The sequence below is a fragment of the Pteropus vampyrus genome, unplaced genomic scaffold, assembly GCF_000151845.1.
Source record: "Pteropus vampyrus isolate Shadow unplaced genomic scaffold, Pvam_2.0 Scaffold17, whole genome shotgun sequence".
NCBI lineage: Eukaryota > Metazoa > Chordata > Mammalia > Chiroptera > Pteropodidae > Pteropus > Pteropus vampyrus.
Genome location: NW_011888798.1, coordinates 9,782,699 through 9,803,348, shown reverse-complemented (window position 1 = coordinate 9,803,348; position 20,650 = coordinate 9,782,699). Strand labels below are relative to the sequence as shown.

At 35.5% G+C, this 20,650-nt stretch overlaps 2 protein-coding genes and 1 pseudogene across 5 annotated transcripts in view; 1 reads left to right on the top strand and 2 right to left on the bottom strand.

Annotated features, from left to right (window-relative positions):
• Positions 1-19,733, top strand: part of RAB3GAP1 (RAB3 GTPase activating protein catalytic subunit 1) — an 89,100-nt gene extending 69,367 nt beyond the window's left edge. Inside the window, exons 18-24 of the mRNA XM_011354499.2 lie at positions 1,023-1,160; positions 4,477-4,704; positions 12,754-12,850; positions 12,948-13,051; positions 13,187-13,302; positions 14,604-14,706; positions 17,994-19,733. Coding sequence (XP_011352801.1) covers positions 1,023-1,160; positions 4,477-4,704; positions 12,754-12,850; positions 12,948-13,051; positions 13,187-13,302; positions 14,604-14,706; positions 17,994-18,230 — 1,023 coding nt within the window. The 3' untranslated portion in view covers positions 18,231-19,733. The remainder of the gene's footprint in view (positions 1-1,022; positions 1,161-4,476; positions 4,705-12,753; positions 12,851-12,947; positions 13,052-13,186; positions 13,303-14,603; positions 14,707-17,993) is intronic.
• Positions 1-20,650, bottom strand: part of ZRANB3 (zinc finger RANBP2-type containing 3) — a 262,163-nt gene that overhangs the window by 15,634 nt on the left and 225,879 nt on the right. For 3 of the 4 annotated variants that reach the window (XM_011354495.2, XM_023527494.1, XM_023527491.1), the window contains exon 22: positions 16,810-17,351. The exons of the other annotated variant lie outside the window; for it this stretch is intronic. In XM_011354495.2, the coding sequence (XP_011352797.2) occupies positions 17,295-17,351 (57 nt within the window). In that variant the 3' untranslated portion in view covers positions 16,810-17,294. Of the gene's footprint in view, positions 1-16,809; positions 17,352-20,650 lie in introns of those variants that run through there. 4 annotated transcript variants of the gene reach the window in all.
• LOC111736125 lies at positions 305-423 on the bottom strand (annotated as a pseudogene).

Genomic DNA, 20,650 nt, shown 5'->3' with positions numbered 1-20,650 from the left:
TCTAGGTCTTATTCTATTATCTAGGATTAGAAAAGTTAATGTTTTTCTGCCTTTAACAACAGCAGGCAAGCTTTGTTTTGATTAGTCACTGGATTGTTAAGTTCTTCATATTTCAAATATAAAATCTAATGGAATCAATTCTTGGGGAACTTTCTTAAATCCCTTTGAAAGTTTTGAAATGTTTTTTGTCACTCAATGATTCTATAGTTGTATCATCCTTTTAGATTTGCCTTAGCTACTATCTATCTATCTATCTATCTATCTATCTATCTATCTATCTATCTATCTATCTATCTATTTTTAGCGCCTACAGCGCCCAATATTCCTAGGTGGTCTCCCATCCAAGTACTAACCAAGTCAGACCCTGCTTAGCTTCCGAGATCAGACAAGATTGGGCACATTCAGGGTGGCATGGCCGTAGATGCCTTAGTTACTTCTTAATTTGGGGTTACCACGGAAATGTATAATGTCTCTGATTCCCCAAAAAACCAACAACTTTTTGTGGGAATTAGTAATTAGAATGTCTTTTGAACCTAAACTGAAAGCAACTTCTCTGACATAAAACTTAGTTACTTGGGAGCATTTAGTTGGGGTTCAATTCATTTGCCTTTAATTTTATTTTCATATACATCAATTTTCTTCTTATTAGTTTTAATAAAAATCTTATTGCAACTAGTGATAACATTCATAAAATATCATTAGGATTTCATTTCTGTATCATTAATAGACAGGAAAATGTTCAGTGTACTCATATTCCTGTCTTTTAGCTATCAAGCCTCATCAAGGGAAACATGATAAGCTTACTGTTGTGTGTTGGGGGGTGCTGATAGTCATATTTATTCTTATTAATCTGTTACTTTTTAATGTAGCTTACAAAAGTCTTGTGAATTTTTCTGAATTCTTCTAAGTATATATCTTGTGACCGCTAGTGCTGAAATAATTGTTGCCTTTATTCTATTTTTATAGTTCTGCTTTGTCTAAAAAAAGGCTGTTCATGAGCTTTGTCCTTTTGTACTTCACAGGAACCAGCACCTATGACAGAAGATCTGCTAGAAGAGCAGTCAGAGGTTCTAGCTAAATTAGGTACCTCAGCAGAAGGGGCTCACCTCAGAGCACGCATGCAGAGTGCCTGTCTACTCTCAGATATGGAGTCTTTTAAGGTGGGTCACACTATCAGAGCTCGAGTTTCTATTTTGAGCTATTCTGGGATGAAGCTGTGAAAGTCACTCAATAAGGTGGTATGAAGACCTGAATGTCTTTTTTATTAAATGTTTTTATTTCATTAGTTATAGTACCCCACATCCATCCCCTAAAGGTTATAGTCAAAGTTACTTCTTAAGTTAAAAAAAAAAAAAAAAAGAACAATCTTTGAACAATAGTTGAAAGTTGACAATTGAATAGTTTTTATATATGCATTGGCTTTGAGATGTTTTCTTCCTTTGTGTATGTTTAGTCAATTTAATGCAAGGCTTTTAAGAAACCCTTAGGATTTAACATAGTTTCATTCATTCAGCGATTTCCTACTTTGTGACTTGCACTGAGGTTAGGCAAGTAAGAACTAGAATATTTATCCTCAGTTACAGTCTATTGAGGTTGTGGGAGGAGATATGTAAATAATTATTATACGATGAGTTATGAAGCCAAGATCAAAAAAGATGACTGACTCTACTGAGTGGGTCATGGAAAGTTTCTCAGATGAGTCACCATTTAGGATGAGTAGGCATTTGATACTTAGAGAAGACTGTTTTAGGCTTAATACGGGCCTGTATCTAGGACATAGAGGATTCAAAGAATGGTGACATTTGGCTTATTAGCTTACAAACCTAGGGATGAAGAAAGGTTTGTTTGTTGTTTTTTTTTTTAAATAATTACTTATTCTTGAAAGTAGAGGCAAGTCTATGTATATATTTTTTTAAAAATCCAAGTGGGTAGCCCTGCAGGTCACAGGACTTCCCTTTCCTACTGCTGATACTCTGGACTGTCTCCCAGGCCCAGGCTTTCCTCTTCAGTGTGATGGTCTGTGATGGCCCCCATCTCCGTTTCAATAGCCCCTATTCAGTCCTGCTTTTGTGCTATGTAGGCCAGTCTGCGTTTGATTTTTTCAACATAAACACTCCATGAAAACCTATTCCACTTTCATCATCCCTGTTAGATTTGTGACAATAAAAGGGAGCCTCTTTTTCCTTGCTTATTTCCCCCATCTTTGCTAGAAGAAAAAAAAATCTTTAGTAAACCTCTTAAGAGCTGCATGTTTTCTTAGAGTCTAAAAAGATACAGAAAATCTGTGAGCTGTATTCTGCTGTGAAACAAGAAAGAGGGATGTGTTGTTTTAAAATAAACAGTTGGTACAATGGATAATGAGAAGCCAATTGGCTCTGAGGGCATATGTTAAATCAAAAAGGTAGAGAATTGGCTTAGGGTATGTGCGCATGGTAAGAAATACCAGTCTCTGCAGCCACTGTTTTTAACCTGACCTCTAGCTGCCTTCATATTCATCTGTCCCTGTCCTACTACAGTGTTCTTGCAAAGGCATGTACAGAAAGAAATTCCAGCTTGGAACTGTAAAAGCTTTTCCCCATAGAAACATATTGGCTCCTGATGGTAAGGTTCTATGTAATTTCTTTAACACTGCGCAGCAGCAAAACTACGGTTCATTAGACTCTTTTAGACTAAGCTAGACACCTACAAATCTCTTATAACATTGTTTTAATCAGAAAATAGACTATATTTCAAATAGCCATCTTACACATCTGCCCATCTGTAGGAATCAGATAATATATTCAAGGACATAGATAGTCACTTTAAAATAGATATGGTTGCCTTTCCCTTTTTTTGTATAGGATGACTTGGTTTAGGGACCCTTGGGAGAGTCCCCAGAGCTTTGGACGAATGCTGATATGTAGCTGAGGCACCTACACTTTATAATTCCAGAAGGACAGGATCTAATCTCTAGTATGCTCTTGGAGTACATACTTATAACAGTAGAACAAAGATAAGCCATAGCTGAAGTGAGTCTTGACCCTCTCCTGGTAGTTTTATGGTTAGCCTGGTGCAGTAAGGACAACCAGAAGGAGGAATTCTGGTGTGAAATGTCTGTCTTTAGCACGTTCTGTAGTACAAGAGTTCAGTACTATTTTCTTTAAGGTCTCTCTCTTCATTCAAGGCCTTTCACTCTCGTTTCCTAAGATGTTCTCATGTGGGTGTGGTGTTGCCTGGTTAATATCCACATCTTTGTGTGTGAATCCTGAGTCATGCAGTAATGTTGACCCTTTGCAGTTCACAACAGTTTTTTGTTGCGATGATGCCAATAGCTCTTGGAAGTTTCTGTTGTTGACTATTGGTTAAGGACCCCCCTCTAATTCCTCATCCCCTCAGGGAGTTTTCTAAATTGGTGGGAATAGTTAATCTGGTAGCCACTTTTGCTACCAGGAGGAATTGGCAGTTTTGCTTTTCACATTTAAGACTAACCATTCTCATCATGTTGATTTTCATTTAGGTCTGAAGTTAATTTAATTTAAAAATAAAGAAAATTATCTTCTGCTTAGCATTTCTTTGTTAATGCTTACATAGCTTACTATTGTAAGCAATTAAATATATTACTCATAGCAGAAAGAATTCATTATGGTAGAGAATATAACCCAAAAAGCATGTGTTTAATGTATGTACACGTATCCTTTGAGTATTAAGGAGATGATGTGTGTGGTCATCCTTAGTACTCCACTGATGTATTACTAGACACTTGCAAAAAAGAACTGTGTGCCTTACCACTAAAACTGCAAAGCCTCTATTTTTTTCCAGGCTTGAATGTAGAATTACTTAAAGGATTTTGGCATGCACCATTGTTGATTCTATAGAATTATCTACTAAATAAAACTTTAATTAGTTAGGTTTCAGAAGCCTGAAAAACAATAGTTTGAATTCCAGTTTCTTAACATCACAAAAGCAATTTATGTGATGGTAATTTGTTACATAAAGCACAAGAATTTGATGGCTAAATAGAACTTTTTTGAGGTTAGCAGATGTTTATTGCAGTACCAGTATTGATTTATTGAGGGAAAAAAGAGCAGAACTTTTCCATTGTTGTGTTATTATTCTGGTCATGATGTATATTATTTGATTTACTTGACTTTCACTTACTTGATACCTTTTTAAGTATTGAGCAGTTATACTATAATTTTAAACTAACTTTATGTAACAATCTGTTTAAGAGAATTCTTTTCACACATAATTTTTACTTCCAAATTCATCAAATAAAAATATTTTCTTTTTTTTTATAAAATGGAGACAGCAAAAAGAAAATGCTTTGGGTACTTAACACCTGATTTATTTTAAAGGTAACACCCAAACTCATGTCACATATTAGATTATATAAAGAGTAGATAGGCTTTTTGTGAAAAGGAAAGCGATTTTGCAAGTAGGTTTATCAGTAACTGTTGATTTTTATTTGATTCTGCTGAAATTTTTGCCTTGTTTTAGGCAGCTAATCCAGGCTGTTTTCTGGAAGACTTTGTGCGGTGGTATTCACCTCGGGATTATATTGAAGAGGAAGTGATTGATGAAAAGGGCAACGTGGTTCTGAAAGGAGAGCTGAGTGCCCGAATGAAGATTCCAAGCAACATGTGGGTAGAAGCCTGGGAAACAGCCAAGCCAATTCCTGCACGAAGGCAAAGGAGACTCTTCGATGATACCCGGGAAGCAGAAAAGGTAACTGAAGTTTGGGTATCTAATATTAAAATGCTAATAATTGTTCTAGCATCTAAAAATCTCATTATCATAGACATGAGAGCTTTGGACACACTTGAGAAGCAAAGCATATAATGAACTGTTTATATATCTACTATTCAAATTTAAGATTAGAACTGGTTGGGAATAGGCCAAAAAAATAAGACGTATATTTTATGTCGCATGCTTACCATGGTTCTGTCTCACAGCGTATGTCAAAACCTTAAAAATTGTAATGTCCTTTGACCTAACAGTTCTACTACCAAGAAATTTATTAAAGAAATAATGAGAAATACATAAAGATCAACGTACAAGAATGATGTTTAACAAAGTTTTTTAGTGAAAAAGTAGATATAAACCGAAATTACCAAAAATAAGGCTTGGTTCAATAAGTTACGATATGATCATTTAGTGGATTGTTTTGTAATTATTAAAAAATATTTGGAGTTCTGTAGGCAGCCACCTGATATCACATTGCCCCCCCCTTGCAAAAAACCCCATGAAATTAATAAATCATGCCTTCAACATTAAGAGAGGCTAGAGATTGCAGTGACCTTCGAATTAACTGTAAGTAGAGAAATAAGCTAAATTCCAGTGGAGTTCCTATTGCTAAAAGCCTGTGGGTGTAGAGAATGGAGACAGGGTGTTTTAAGAAGAGCTGAGAGATGCAAAAGACTTAGATGGAGCACAGAATCATCCTAGAAAGAGCCTTATACTATGTGCGAAAATACTCAACACAGGTGGAGCATGGTAGTTAACAGCACAGTTAACTACAGTTAACTACAGGGCAGGGGCTTAAACGTAAGCACGACTAGAAGTGGACACTCAGACACTGCTTGGGAAGAATCGGATCTATAGAGAAGGACTAATACCCCTTCTAAAGCAGTGATGGGAAAGAAGGAAATAAGGGGAAAATTAAAAATCCTGCAGAAATGAAAGAGAAACAAGACTTATCAACCTCCCTCACCTTCTGCCATCCATTAAAGAAACTGTGCAGAAGAGGATACTTTCAAACTGACATGATTGGGAATACTAAAGTGCAGACTATATCCATACAAAACTACTATAAAAAACAGAAAATGCAACTGGATCAGTTCAGATAATAAAAACATTTCACAGAAAATCAACCATGAAGCAGAAGAAAATTAACATAACATTCCATCTGAATCAAATATTCTAAAACAAGCATGAGAGATAGGAAAAATTATGTTTAATCACAAATACTAAAACCAGTAGCAAAATTTGACCCAAAAACCACACAAAGAAAACAAAACCACAGCTGGTTTAACTCAGGATAGAAGTAGAAGAAAAAGATAACTATATCAAAAATAAAGACTAAATTACAAGGGGCCCAATGAGAAATAGATTCATTGTAAATTTAATAAAAGGCCTCAAGGAAAAGCAGCAAAACAGCCAAGAGAATGAAAATGGAATAAAAGAGTAAAAGGAGTTGGAGAGAAAGTGGTAGAAATGGAAGATAGAAAAATTGACCAGAAGTAATGAACTTCAAAATACATGACTGTAGAACTACTAGACTTTAAATATTTTTTAAAATAAAATCCTCAGGACCTCCAGGCAAAAAGATGAAAACTTTTATATGGCAAAAGAGAAAGTCAAAAGACAAATGATAAACTGGGAGAAATATTTGTAAGCCGGGAGAAATGTATGTATTACAGATAAAGGGTCAAATTGCTATAGAAAAATGAGCAAGAATATGAGTAGACAACTCACCAAAAAAAGGATAATTACCCTTAAACCTATCAAAAGATCTTCAACTTCATTCACAATAAGAGAAATGAAAATTAGAAATTACTGAGATAACCATTTCTCACAACATCAGATTGGCAAATTCAAACAGCTTGATACTCAGTGGAGGGGAGGTAATTGATACTTGGAATGGGGAGCGGAGAGAAAATCTAATCCAAGCAATTTATGGGCATATAAGATATTTTTGACTGTATACCCTCAGGTGTGTTGGGAGGTGGGAAAACAGTGCAAATAAATCCTAAACTTTATTTTCCAGGTTTGTTTTGTGTAGTGATATGGGTAAGCAGTTCTGGAACTTTTAGATGGATTATTGCTTGAGCAAAAGAGTACTTAAATGTGTTGGTGTTAGTTGGAAGCCAGAATTCTCACTGTGGAAGTGAAATGCAAACATGGAATTGAGGTGGGCAAGGAAGACTCGATAGCGGTGGATTGGAATGTGGACTCATAGGTTTTGAAAATGTGAATAGGTATGTGGGTATGTACGTATGTATATATACAGGCATATATTTCCTTGTTCTCTTCTGAAGGGATCTAGAAGCAGTGACACCCCAGTAGCAGTGAGCACAATGTATATCTTGATTTTTAGAATATTTCTTTCTAAAAGGAACCATGCTTTCCTCAGAGAAATGGCCGATTTCAGGATTGGAAAAGGGAAGGTATAAGATGAGTGTGGAACATCATGTGTTACCAGAAAATAAGAAAGTGTTTGAAAAAAAAATAGGGGTATTTCATAAGGAGCTAGCTTGAAGGGCCTCTTATTGGCCAAATCTGGACAATTTGAGTACCAAATAATTAAGGAAGGTGATGAATTACAAATCGTTAAGAAAAAAAATCAGAATCCTTAGGTCCCCATTGATAATTTGTAGATAAAGAAATGGGGGATTGACCCAGCAATTGCACTTCTGAGTATTTATCCAAAGAAAACCAAAACAATAATTCGTAAAGATCTATGAACTCCAGCATTCATGGCAGCACAATTTACAGTAGCCAAGATATGGAAGCAACTTAAATGCCCATCAACAGACGGTTTGATAAAGAAATTATGGTTCATATATAATATGGAATATTACTCAGTCATTAAAAAAAAAGAAATCCTACCATTTGCAATGACATGGATGGACCTAGAGGTTATTATGCTGAGTGAAATAAGTTGGAGAAAGATAAATACCATATGATTTCACTTATTTGCGGAATCTAAGGAACAAAAAGAACAAACTAATCAAAAACGCAAATATAGTGGACAATTTAGTGATGGACAGAGGGGAGGGGGTTGGGATATGAGAATGGGGTGAAGGGTTAAAGAGGTACAAATTAGTAGTTGATAGTTGGTCATGGGGATGGGGAGCATGGCAGAGGGAATGCAGTTGGTATTAACATGATAGCTAGGTGGAGGGCTAAGGGAGGGAGGGAGCAGTTGGAGGGGATCGTTTTATGAATTATATAGGTGTCTAACCAATCTACTGTATACTTGAAACTAATTTAAATAAATTTTTTAAAATGGAGTAGAAAGGGCATTTCAACATCAAGATGACTAATAAATATGGAGGCTATATTGGAGTTGGAAACTCTTCATTTTATAATTATATTCATAGTTGAGGTTGATCCAGGCAGGAATATTATAGATATCAAGTCTAGATAGAAATGTGGGTGAAGAGCATCATTTTGCATGGCTTAAAGTGTCTCTACAGATTACTTCAGAATTGCAAAGACATAAATAATAATAATACAATGGAGAAATAGGATGATCAAAATTAAAATATCAGTAAGGGGCAGATGGAGATTGTCTACATCAAGATGTGGTACTCTGAAGGATCCAACATCACTTACATATTGTTTGGTCAAAGAGTGCATAACCTGCATATAATTATGAGGAAACATTAGATAAACCCCAAATGAGAAATATTCTATTTTAAAAAGAGCTTTAAAAAAAAAAATTGTTGGAGTATGTTAAAAGGACACAGGAACCAACTGAAAGATTTCCTAATGGCTAACACTGGAACAATTTGAGTGACAAAGTAGTATTGGATTATAACTCAAAGTATAAAATTAACATCGTTGAATCTGTAGTGATATGTAAATGATTGAATAAACTGGAGAGGAGACAAATCTTTCATGCAGAGGAACTCCAGATCTACTCTGCCCCCAAGGAAGTGGAGTGTAACTCCCAATGCCATAAGTGTGAGCTGTGCATTTTGACTTCCTTCTAAAGAGTACGGTGTGCAAAGTGAGGAAAAGGACTAACTTTACAGTGCAGAAACCTGACAAACACTACATTGACCAGGTGAGCAAGCTTAAAAACAGGGATAAGACACATTGATAGTATGTACTCTTTATGTGATGTGATGAAAATAGCACTTTACCTCACTGGTCTTCCTCCCCAAAATATATAACACCAGTTTAATTGTGAGGAAAGCATCAAATAAATTTTAATTGAGAGACTTTTTACAAAATACCTAACTAGAATTCCTCAAAACTGTCAGGGTCAATAAAAACAAGGAAATCTTGAGAAACTCACTCTAAAGGGAGTCTAGAAACATAACTGCTAAATGTAATGTGATATCCTGAATGGGATTCTGGAATAGGAAAAGGACATTAGATAAAACAGGAAATTGCTTACACAAATATTGACAGAATTATTTATAATAGCTAAAAAGCGGAGCTAACTCAAATGTATGTCAGCTAATGAATGGATATAAGCACACCATGGGTATATCCATACAATGGAATATTATTCAGCCATAAAAACGAGTGAAATTCTGATACAAGCTACAACATGGGTGGACCTTGAAAACATGCTAAGTGAAAGAAGCCAGAAACAGAAGACCACATATTGTATAATTCCATTTATATGAAATGTCCAGAATAAGCAAAGCCATGGAAACAGAAAGTTAGTTTAGTAGTTGCCAGGAGGGATCAGAGGTGGGAGAAATTGGGGAGTGGCTTCTTTTGGGGACTGGGTTTCTTTTTGGGGTAATGAAAATGTTCTGTAATTAGACAATGGTGATGGTTGCAGAACCTTGTAAATATGCTAAAAACCACTGTAAACCATTTTAAAGTGGCAGATTTTATGGTATTTATGTCTTAATTTTTAAAAACTAAAGCAATATCAGTAAAGTATGGAATTGAATTAATCAGAAAGCTGGGAGGGGGTAAGACTGTACTCAAAATGTCAGTGTTATAAAAGAGACTGGAAAACGGTTTCAGTTTCATTAAAGAAGTATGACAGTTAAAGGCAATGCATGATCCTTAACTGGATCCTGTATGGTGAAGGAAAAAGATATAAAAGACATTATTCAGTCATTTGACGAAATTGTGATATGGATAGTAGATTAGATTAAAAGTATTTGATCAGTGTTTAATCAAAATAGTTTGTTTTGATTACATAAGAAAACATTAATTTTAGGAAATACACACTGAGGTATTTGAAGATAAAGAGATATGATGATGTATGCGACTCGCTCTCAAATTATTCAAAAAAAAAAATGGATGTGTGTATGTGCTAAAGAAAAAAACCACAGGCCCAAATTGGCATCACTCATGCTAAAAGCCAAATTTAGATTTAATGCCTGCTAATTGTAGTTTCAACATCTCTGAGAAACATAACCTTAACCAGTTTGGAATTTTTAGGCAACTACCAGTAAGGTAATCTGTCCGCTAGGTCCTCTACATCCCCCACAGAAAGAAGAGGCAGTCTGCAAGATAAAACCCTTTCTGTCCCCTACCCCCAGGAAAAGATATCGCAGCCCCCAAATAATCTTTTCTTTTGTTAATTGCTCCCTTACCCCACCCTTTTTCCTATAAAAACCTTCCATTTTGTACAGCCCTTCAGAGCAATTTTTCTAGTTGCTAGGTGGGATGCTGCCAGAATTATGAGTCGCTTAAAGCGAATAAGATCTTCAAATTTATTGGTTGAATTTTGTTTTTAACAGATAGTATGCACATACAGAGGAGGAGAGAAAGGCTTGTGATAAAACAGATGAGTTAAAAAGATTAACAATAAGTGAATCTAGGCAAAGGGTGTTACCAAAATAGAAGAGGTTCATCTGCCTGTGCATATTAAAGCCAATTGAGACATAAGCAGGAGTTTGCAGCAAAGAAGGGTTTATTTAAGGAAATGGCACCAAGCCCAGAGACACTGGGAGTGCTTAAATACGTGGCTCCTCAATGGCCTGTAGGGAATAGGTTATAGAGGAGAAAGATCATTAGTCATGGTAGCTAAGGAGTTGGGGTTGTGAGCGCTACTGATTGGTCGGGGGTGGGGTAGAAGGCAGTTGATTATTGCATTAGGTCCTGATGTCAGTCATGGTCTCATTCTTTTGGTTTCTAGGGGATATGGCAAGTAAGGTTATTCCATCTTAATGGATCTGCAGCTGAAACACAACTGAGATCAAGGTGTTTATCTTTAGTTTGACCTAAACTGTTTCTGTCGTCAACAGACCTGAGGCTTTGTTCTTAAAACTGTTTGACCTAAAGGCGTAATGATTGTGTGGATGTGCAATATGTGGAAAGGTAGAGAGATAAGGAAAGAAAAGAAGCAAGTGAGTCATGGTGCTATTAGACTAGACAGGGCCAATTTGAATGAAGGTAAAAGAAAAGAAAAATAATTTTAAAGAAGTGAAGTTTTTGCATGGTTACAATTGTATATACATATTTTGTATTCTTGCAAATTTTTCTGTAGGTTAAGGAAAACAAAATTTGGATTAAGTTAACAAGGATGTATGACAATGGGAACTCTTTACTATTCTAGATGAGAGTATAAATCTGTTGAAACACTTTGTAAAATTACTAGGAATATGACTTCGATATTAAAAATTAGCATTATTTTGTGCATAGTCTATTTTTAGGTATATATCCTTGAGAAATTCCTCTACATATGCACCAGGAAACATATGCAATAATAGGAGTATTATTTGTAATAGCCAAAAAATCTTGGGGAGTCCATCAGTGGAGGAACATTTTATCAGCAGTGAAAATGAATAAACTGTAGCATCTATCAACATACAGACATCTCAAAAACAGTACTGAAGTCACTGGGGTGTAACCAGAGACTTCCATTTATATAAAGATTAAAACCAGACCAAGCAACACATTGTTTAGGGCTACATATATATGTGTAAGAAAATTGTGGAGAAAACAAAAGAATGATTCGTAGTTATGCTTGAGGGGTGGGGCAGGGCACACAGGGGGATGTGGAAAGTACTGGTGATGTTCTGTTTCTTAAACTCTTGGTGTATAAATAAGTATTCATGTTTTAAACTATAAATACTGTGGTATGTGTATCTCATAATTAAAAAAAAAGTTTCAGACCACCCAAAACCAAGCCAAAAAATAAAAATCATAAGTCATTAAATGAACAAAGCAAGTTTGTGAAACAGTATGTATATTATGAATTTTTGTTACGAAATTGAATATGCATCTATATCTGTGTGTTTAAATGGGCATAGAAATAAGTCTGAGAAGATAAACGCAAAAATGTGTTCCTTCAGAAGTAGGATTTCTGGAGAACTTTTGCATTACACGTCCCTGTATGTATGTATGTTTGTATGTATATATGTATGTATGTATGTATGTATTTACTTATTTACTTATTTAATTTTTGAAATCTATGAGCATTATCAGTCAGCTTCACCTTATGAGATTTCTTTTTACTGCTGATGAATAAGGAGCTTAAAGGTTGGCTCCATGTGTTACATTTACTTCTCTATTTCTATAATCAGAAAAATAAAATAATTTTCATTTTGGAAAAAATGATAAACCAAAACAACTAAACAAACAAATTAAGGGGAGGTCCCTAGGAATGTTTAGAAACGTGAAGTGAGAAATCTCAGCAAGTTACAAAACAGTATTTTACATACTTCGTATTCATTCTCTTAATATATTATGTGTATTCAATGTCTTAACAAATCTTGGAATGAAAACGTTCCACTGTTAACAATTTCTATTTCTATTTCTAGTATAATTTACAGATGTTTTTATTTTTTTTTTTGTTCCTAATTTGCATGTATTACATATGGACTCAGGAAAAAAACTTTATGAGCATATTCAACATTATTAAAGACTGAAGTACTTATTTCTTTTCAGTAACATTATCCTTACCTTTGAGAGTAGTAGCTACTTATTTGGATGAATAGGGATAGGTACTAAGAGAGCACTACTCTTAACAGATGTGCTCAGTGGTTCAGAGGATTTTTTTACTTGCGTAAATGGCCGCTTTATTCTTTGACACCTGCATTGATCATTTATTTGACTTTGTGCGTCCTTCAGGTGCTGCACTATCTGGCAATACAGAAACCTGCAGACCTTGCTCGGCACCTGTTACCTTGTGTAATTCATGCAGCCTTACTCAAGGTAAAAGAAGAAGGTAAATGTCTTACTTGATTAGTCATCAGTTATTTCCAAAAATGAAAGGTTTTTTTGCCTAAGTTATTTAATGATGGCTTTGATCTTTTTAAAAATAGAAAATCTGGAGAACATTTCTTCAGTTAAGAAGATTATAAAGCAAATAATATCTCATTCCAGTAAAGTTTTGCACTTCCCCAATCCAGAAGACAAGAAATTGGAAGTAAGTTTGATACCGTGTCAGGATCTTGCCATGCATTCTCTTCAGTTGGCAGTAATTACTTTAAAGATACATTTTTAAAAGGCTTTGCTTTTTTTGCTATCTTCTAATGTATGTCTTTGCCTTTTCCACTGTTAGGAAATCATTCATCAAATTACTAATGTGGAAGCTATAATTGCTAGAGCCCGCTCACTGAAAGCCAAATTTGGAACTGAGAAATGTGAACAGGAGGAGGAAAAGGAAGATCTTGAAAGGTAATTGCTAATTTGACTAACTCATTTTTGTCTGCAGTAGGAAAAGCCACCACTCTATTTAGAAAAATTTAATAGAATATTGAGATTGATTTATGGTTCTCCTATATTTGTAACAAGCATTGGCTAGAGGCAGAGAAATACCTACTTATCATAGGATTTGACCTCTACTGTATTTTTTGATTATTTGCTAGGTGTCTCCATTCCTGCCACTTTTAGAAGCAAGTTTTACCCGTCTCTTTTTGTAGCTCTGAGAAATGTGGTGCCTGCAGTTTCCTGTGGGGGAGCTGTTTCCTCTTTGTTACTTGAAATGCCCCACAGCTTTGCTTTCAGCTCTCACTGTACCTTAACCACAGTCTGAGGTATTCTGCAACTGTATTTCTGCTCAATATTCATTTAATTTTTAAAAAGATTTATGATAGCAAAGGTGCATATATTATGCACTTTGTGAATATGTTTCAAAAGTGTCCAGATGCTCTTTCCAGGATGAGGTGAATGACTAGCTCAGTCTTTTCCTCCCTCTGTGACTCAGCACCATAACCAGGGGAGCCTGTTAGTGTGAGCCCGTGTTTTTGTTGGTGGTAGCATTTCCAAATTAGCTACTTCATCAGCTTGAATCTGTTATAATGTTAACATTGTCATTACCCTTTCCACAGGAATGTCATTATTGATGCTAAATAATTAATATTATATGACAAGGCATTTGTTATAGCTTTTAACAAGTTCTTGTTTGAATTTTATATCTTTTGTTGAGTGAAATTTTCTCCCAACCTTCTTTGCTTTTGAAAATTCCTTCTTTTAAATGAGAAGAATAAGCTCTAATCGTTTCTAAAAAGGCAGTATGAATTAGTGAGCAGGTGGTGCAGGCTTGGTGACTCTGTGCCCTCCACTCTGTTAGCTCCACCACATGTTATCTATGATATACTTGGAAGTACAGTGTTTCCAGCACAAAATGGCATTTTACAAAAACAAGAAATATGAATCATTGCTTTGCTGAATAAATTACACTTTGTTTTGTTGTCCAACATTTTTTTTTGATCTTGTACTGAATGTTTCTTTTTACACTTAGATAGAGATGGGCTTTTAACCAATTTTATAAAAATAGTCGAAAGGCAGTAAGATTGTCATTTGTGTAGATTTTAATTCCAGTTGTCAGTTTATCCTGTTCTGAAATTTCCGCTCCAGCCTTGGTAGGTTTAGGCAGTATCAATTTTAGGATTTGTCCACAAAATTAATCTGCGAGGATTGACATAATGTGAACCGAGCTGCTCGCTTTCTATGCTTTCCTTATCTCTCTCTCCTAGGTTTGTGAGTTGCCTTTTAGAGCAGCCTGAAGTGTTAGTCATCGGTGCAGGAAGAGGACATGCTGGCAGAATTATTCACAAGCTGTTTGTGAATGCACAGAGGGTATGTGAGATTCCCTATTGACTGTATCATGATCTCTCTAGACCTCTACTCAGTAGGATGTTGTTTTGATTCCCATACATGGCTGACTATAAAGCTGCTAGCTGAGTGTAAGTCTGGGCTTTGGGTTCGAACACTGAAGAAACAATGACTCTCAACAGTGACTTTTGAGTTTTTTGAAATCCTTTTGCTACTTTGCATGTTGAAGTAAAATGGTAAGTATATTTTAGGACTTAAATTTCAGAAGTTAGAAGGGTCTGAAATCCATTGTTACAGAATCTATGATAAGGACTTGTTTAGACATGTCCAGTGCTGTGCTGTAAAAAAAAAAAAAAACCTGTTCACTTTCGAATTAGAATCGAGTTTTACCAATTTTAAACTCCATGTACTGCAAATGGTTTCACAACTTAGCTTGTAAAGTTAGTAAATCTAACTATTTTTGTAATGGTGAAGAGATCTAACTTCAGAGATTTCATAAGAATGAAGAACAAGATTTCAGATTTTTGGGACTATGGAAACTTAGGCTTTAGCACAGAAAGAAAGCCTAGTTTGAAAAATTGTCTTTGTCATTACCTCTATTAATGAAAGCAGAGATTTAAAAATTATATAGTATCTTTTGACATTTCTAAAGCTATTAAAGTTTGGATTTTTATGAAGATGATACTGCTTATACTTTGTGCTGATATTTTCTATACAGATCTTATGTACCGGTTAAGAGGTGCTGGCATCCCGTAGATGTTCTCATGTCAGGGCTCATTAATATTAAAGATTCTAATAAAAATATCGTGAAGTGCACTAAATACAGGGTGCTCGTTACCCAGCACTGTGAGGACACTAAAATGACCCAGTTTTGAAGGTGTAATTCTCAGAATCAAATAAGAAGAATTTTCATGGGTTTACACATGGAATAAAAACTTGATAATCTCTTTTAAGTCAATCTGAAGTACATCTAATTAATATATTCAAAATCATAGCCAAATATACTGATCTGAATTTATAAGAAGAACTAAAACCTGGGATTATTTATGGTCCCCTAAAGTTAAACATTTCAAGTTAAAAACTAAGTATTTTACTTCGTTATAAATTAGAGCAATAGATAATTGCTTTGGTTTACTTTGTTTTTGTCTCTGGCATGACACCAAGAACTGAGTTTGTTTTTACACCCTGTAATATCTTTGCTAGCTTACTTGCCAGAAGCTTATAAGCACATTTCCTTGTTATCAATATGAATTTTCCTCATATTGCAAAAACTCTTTCCTCTTTCCTCAGTTGTTAATACTGTGTGTTGAGGATTTAAAATCTAAAGTATTTATATTTTTAATGCTGAATGTTACTTGTTTTGATTAGTCAAACAAAATTATTTTCCCCAAATTGGAAATAGCCTTTTCCCTCCAGACTGTAAGAAAAGGCTCATTGTAAAGAAAAGAATCATATCTCACTGTCCACTGATGATCACTGTCAATATTTGACATCTAGTGTATACAAATCTATGTATATTTTACAAAATAGGATTGTATTATGTAATTTACTTTTATTCTTATTTTCCACTTAATATAATTATCTTACTACATCAGTAAATATAAAAGTGCATCATTTTTCAGTAGCCTCATTGCATAGCTAATCTGAAGTTGTACATTTATCCCACATTATGCAGTTTTAAAACTTTCAAACCTTGTGGTGAATGTTTTTAGGGATTTGGCAGACTATAATCATATAACAAGCACTCAGCCCGTAAATGTCTGGCTAATGTAAACCACTCAGGTTTATTCATGTAACTTTTCGTAATTTACTGACACTGTATATCAGTTTTACTAATTAAGATTTTAACTTTTAAAAGTATGAAATTTCACTGAGAATTTTTATAGCATATAGTAATTTTACATATTTAAAACTTTCTTAAAATTATACATTTAATAAATTTCATTAGGATTATGTTTCAGTCACAGTCTCTCTCTCTCTCTCTCTCTCTCTCTCTCTCTCTCTCTCTCTCTCTCTCTCACACACACACACACACACACACACACACACAAACTTAAATGGAACTCAGCAAATAAACCACTGACTGAATTTTGCTTCAGTCTTGCTAAATTGAATAGCTCTGAGACACCTATTCTTAAATTTATTGGATTATTTTTCAAGCTATGAGCACTTTTTTTTAGCATCTGAATTCTCTAGTAAAAGAGCTAGCTTTTTGTTAAATCATTTCCCCATTAAATGACACTGTATACCTGTTGAACCATCTGATGCATGAATAGTGGGTATGTCTGCTCAATTTGATAGCTAGGTGTGTTGTATGTGGTGCGTGTTTGTCTTGATACTCTTGATAGGATCATGTTCCTTAATGTAGTGCATGCTTTCTGAAATAATCTTGAAATCTCTCGTTTAGCTCTTTTTAAAAAAACCATCTTGCTTGTTTACTTTTCATCATTGTTTCTTTTCTCACCCTTTCTCAAGCTGACTGAATCTTCTGATGAGGTAACAAAATAGCCTTTGTCCCTCAGTTCCTTGTTCTTCCCATCCTTCTAACTTCATAAGGTCATTAAGACTAACCGCTCTTTAGCAGTCTGGATTTGGCATACTTTTCTTGATGTTTAGCATAATTTCATATTTCCATTGCCAAAACAATTTTTTCCCAAATCAGTGGTATCCTGAAAGAAATAGAGTAATCAGTTAAAATGAGGGCTCTAACTAAATATATATTTTATGCAGTTTTAATGAAAAAATAGATGCCTTTAATATTGTGAACTTCTCTTTTGTGGCCATTGCTACATTACATGAATTTCTATCACTACTGAGCACATTAGCCACCCACCAAACAAAAACAGTGTTCCCAGTTTTAATTTGGCAAATGAACCTTAAAAAGAATTGAAAATTGGGAGAAAAACCATTTTTCTAGACTCTGGAGAGAAGCAGCGCCTTATGGACTGAAGACATCAGACTTGGTCTTGTGTCATTGCTAGAAGAAACCAATAGAAAACAGTACATTTTCCCTCTTCATCAGATGTCTGAATATGACCCTCACTTTGCATAGCAGATTGCCTGACAGTCATTATCCTTTCTGTCTCTGTCACCAATTTATTTGTTATCTCTAGCTGCTCATGCAGTGTTTCAAGCTTCTTGTACTTTCTGTTGTGTTTTTTTTTTTTTGAGTAATCACAACATAGTCGACTGCATTACTGAATAATGTAGAACATTTCTGTGTGTTTATCATGTTTATTCATCTGCCCTTCAAAATGATCTAAGTTTAGCATTTGACTCGGTCTTGAATTTAGCATTTGATTCTATTCAAGGCTGCAGCCATGGCTCCACCGGAGGAGGAACTGAAGAGAATGGGCTCCCCAGAAGAGAGACGGCAGAACTCGGTGTCAGACTTCCCAGCCCCTGCTGGCCGGGAACTCATTTTGCGCACCGCGGTGCCCCGCCCCGCCCCCTACTCCCGAGCGCTGCCTCAGCGCATGTACAGTGTTCTCACCAAAGAGGATTTCAGACTGGCCGGTGCCTTTTCATCAGATACCTCCTTCTTCTAATTCTTCTAGAGTTACCTCACTTGTGGCGTCAGAGACAATGTTGACCCTTCGGTGGGAGGGAGGTTGAGCCAGTCAGAGCCCTAGAGGCCATGAGCAGGGCCTGTCCAGTTGAATGATCAAGCATCATACCAGCATCCGAAAGATGTGACGCCAAGCTTGAGCTGTGTTGTGTCTTGGTGGGAGCAGAGGGAATGGGCTTGAGCTACTGAAAGATTTCTTTCCCAAATCTTTTGTGGGGTGGGGTTGGGGATCAAAACATAGCAGGAGCTCTCTGTACTCACTCTGGCAAGATTGTGCTCACTTATTCTTTTCTGTGACTATCCCTTAGGCTATTGCCTTGCATTCATAGTGTGTAAACGCTCCTTGTATTTATTAGTATCAAGTATCCAGAATAGAGTGTCTGTTAACTCAGATTTCTGGATATTTTGGTGGTAGCTTCTATTCCCAGAATCTGTGTTTTTAAAATACTAAATGACATTCTGTTTATTCAGTCACCTGATGGCCATCTTTATTGTACTTTCTATGAGCATTTCGAATATTCTAGGAGAAAGCCTAGAATTTCACAGTTTATGTGTTTTTCCATGTAACTGTGACCTAAATGTATTCCTTCTGATAAAACTATATATTAAATGTTGCTGCAAATTAGTTTGATATCTATCTTGTAAGATTTGTTTCTCTTACTTGTTTTAGGTGCCATGTAAGTTAGATATCAACCTGCAAATTGTCGTGCTCTTATTTTTGTTGTACAGCATGCATTCTTTTTTCTGTGGTTGCGGTCTTGGTACTGTATTTAATGAAGTAGAGATCAACACATGCTAAAAAGATAGCCTTGGTTCATAGAGATTATCATGCAGTTAGTATAATTTGGTACATATGCTAACATAATGAATAGAAAATTATTTTAGCAAACTATTTTACTTTTGTATTTTAGTTAAAATGAAAATAATTGATTGGGATGTGTTGTAGTACCGAGCATTAGGATAACAGCTACATATTTCTAGTTACCTGTTGATCAGAACTTATTAAATCTGTTATACGGCTTCTGTTCAATAATCTTAAATCTATTTTTAAGCCTAAAATTCCCACTTTAATCCAAAGTAAAAAATAGTATACTGAGCATAGACCTTGCTGTGAAACTTCAAAGAATTAGTAGCGCTGTGTAAACCTGTTATATTATTTTTATATAAAAAAGTGTGTATGTGTACACATAAAGGTATATATATGCACACATGTGTGTGCGTGTGTATGTGTACGAGAAGGAGGGGAGGCCCTGGTTGATTACCTCCTGGCCTTCATGGTGTTTTTCTCCGAAATGATGGACTTGATTGCTGGTGCCCTACACAGTGCAGGCCTGAGCACTGAGTGATGTACCAAGTAGAAAACATTTTCAGGGACAGAGTTTGTCTGCTTTATAATGAGGAAGTTAAAAACAAAGAAACATTTTACAAAGAGAGGTTGGACTTTAAAAAGACATGAATCTAATAAAAAGGAAAGTGTTGCTTTCTCTGGCTAATTTTCTCTTCTCTTCTCCCCTCTGATGAGCGTTTTGTAACTATTTCAGTTTTGTGCTGTCTCAGATCTTCCTAAATATTTGCAGCCCACTAGATCTTGCAGGAGTCTCAAGAACCCTCTCATACCTTTTTTTATTAATGGAAATTACCACATTTTACTTTTATTTTGTGTTTATTTCATAGATACTTTAAAGATAAAACAGAAACCAAAATACACTCCCTCTTTTCAGTGACCTTCCCATCAGATAGGGAAAGCTGATATTACATTGCCATAAAATGGAGAGTACAGTCAACTGTATGAATTGGAGGTCCAACATTTGTCATATAAATGCATTGATTCATTCATTCATTGGCCATAGGAAGTAATAGATGCGATAATAGTGAATATAAGGTTTCACGGGAGAAGTTTTTCACTCAGGCTTTAGGGATCGGGAAAATCTTTCCAGAGGAGGTGATTTCTAGACTGAGACTAGATGAGTAGGAGCTAACAAAGAGGTGGGGAGAAGTGTGGTAAATTACTCGTAAAGAAAAACTACAATAATTCCTTCCATCCCTGTATGTTTGCCCCTAATTTATTGTAATTGTACTGCTGCTCCCATGAAGTAGAATTTATTTTTCCACCCCTTCAGTCTGGACTTAGTCATGTCTTTGATCAGTGGAGTCAGTAGTAAGCATGACACAGGCAGAGACTTGAAAAGTACTCGCACATCGGATCTTGCCTTCCCTTGCTGCTAGAACCTTGAGATGTGCAAAGAACCTGTCGAAGCTGGGGAAGTTTGTTATGCAGGAAAAAATTAACTGATACAGGAGGAGATACGAAAAGTGTTACAGATAGAGAAAACAGAGTAGACAAAAACTCAGAAACAAAAGAAAATGTATCTTTGGAGAATAGCTAGCATTCAATTTGGC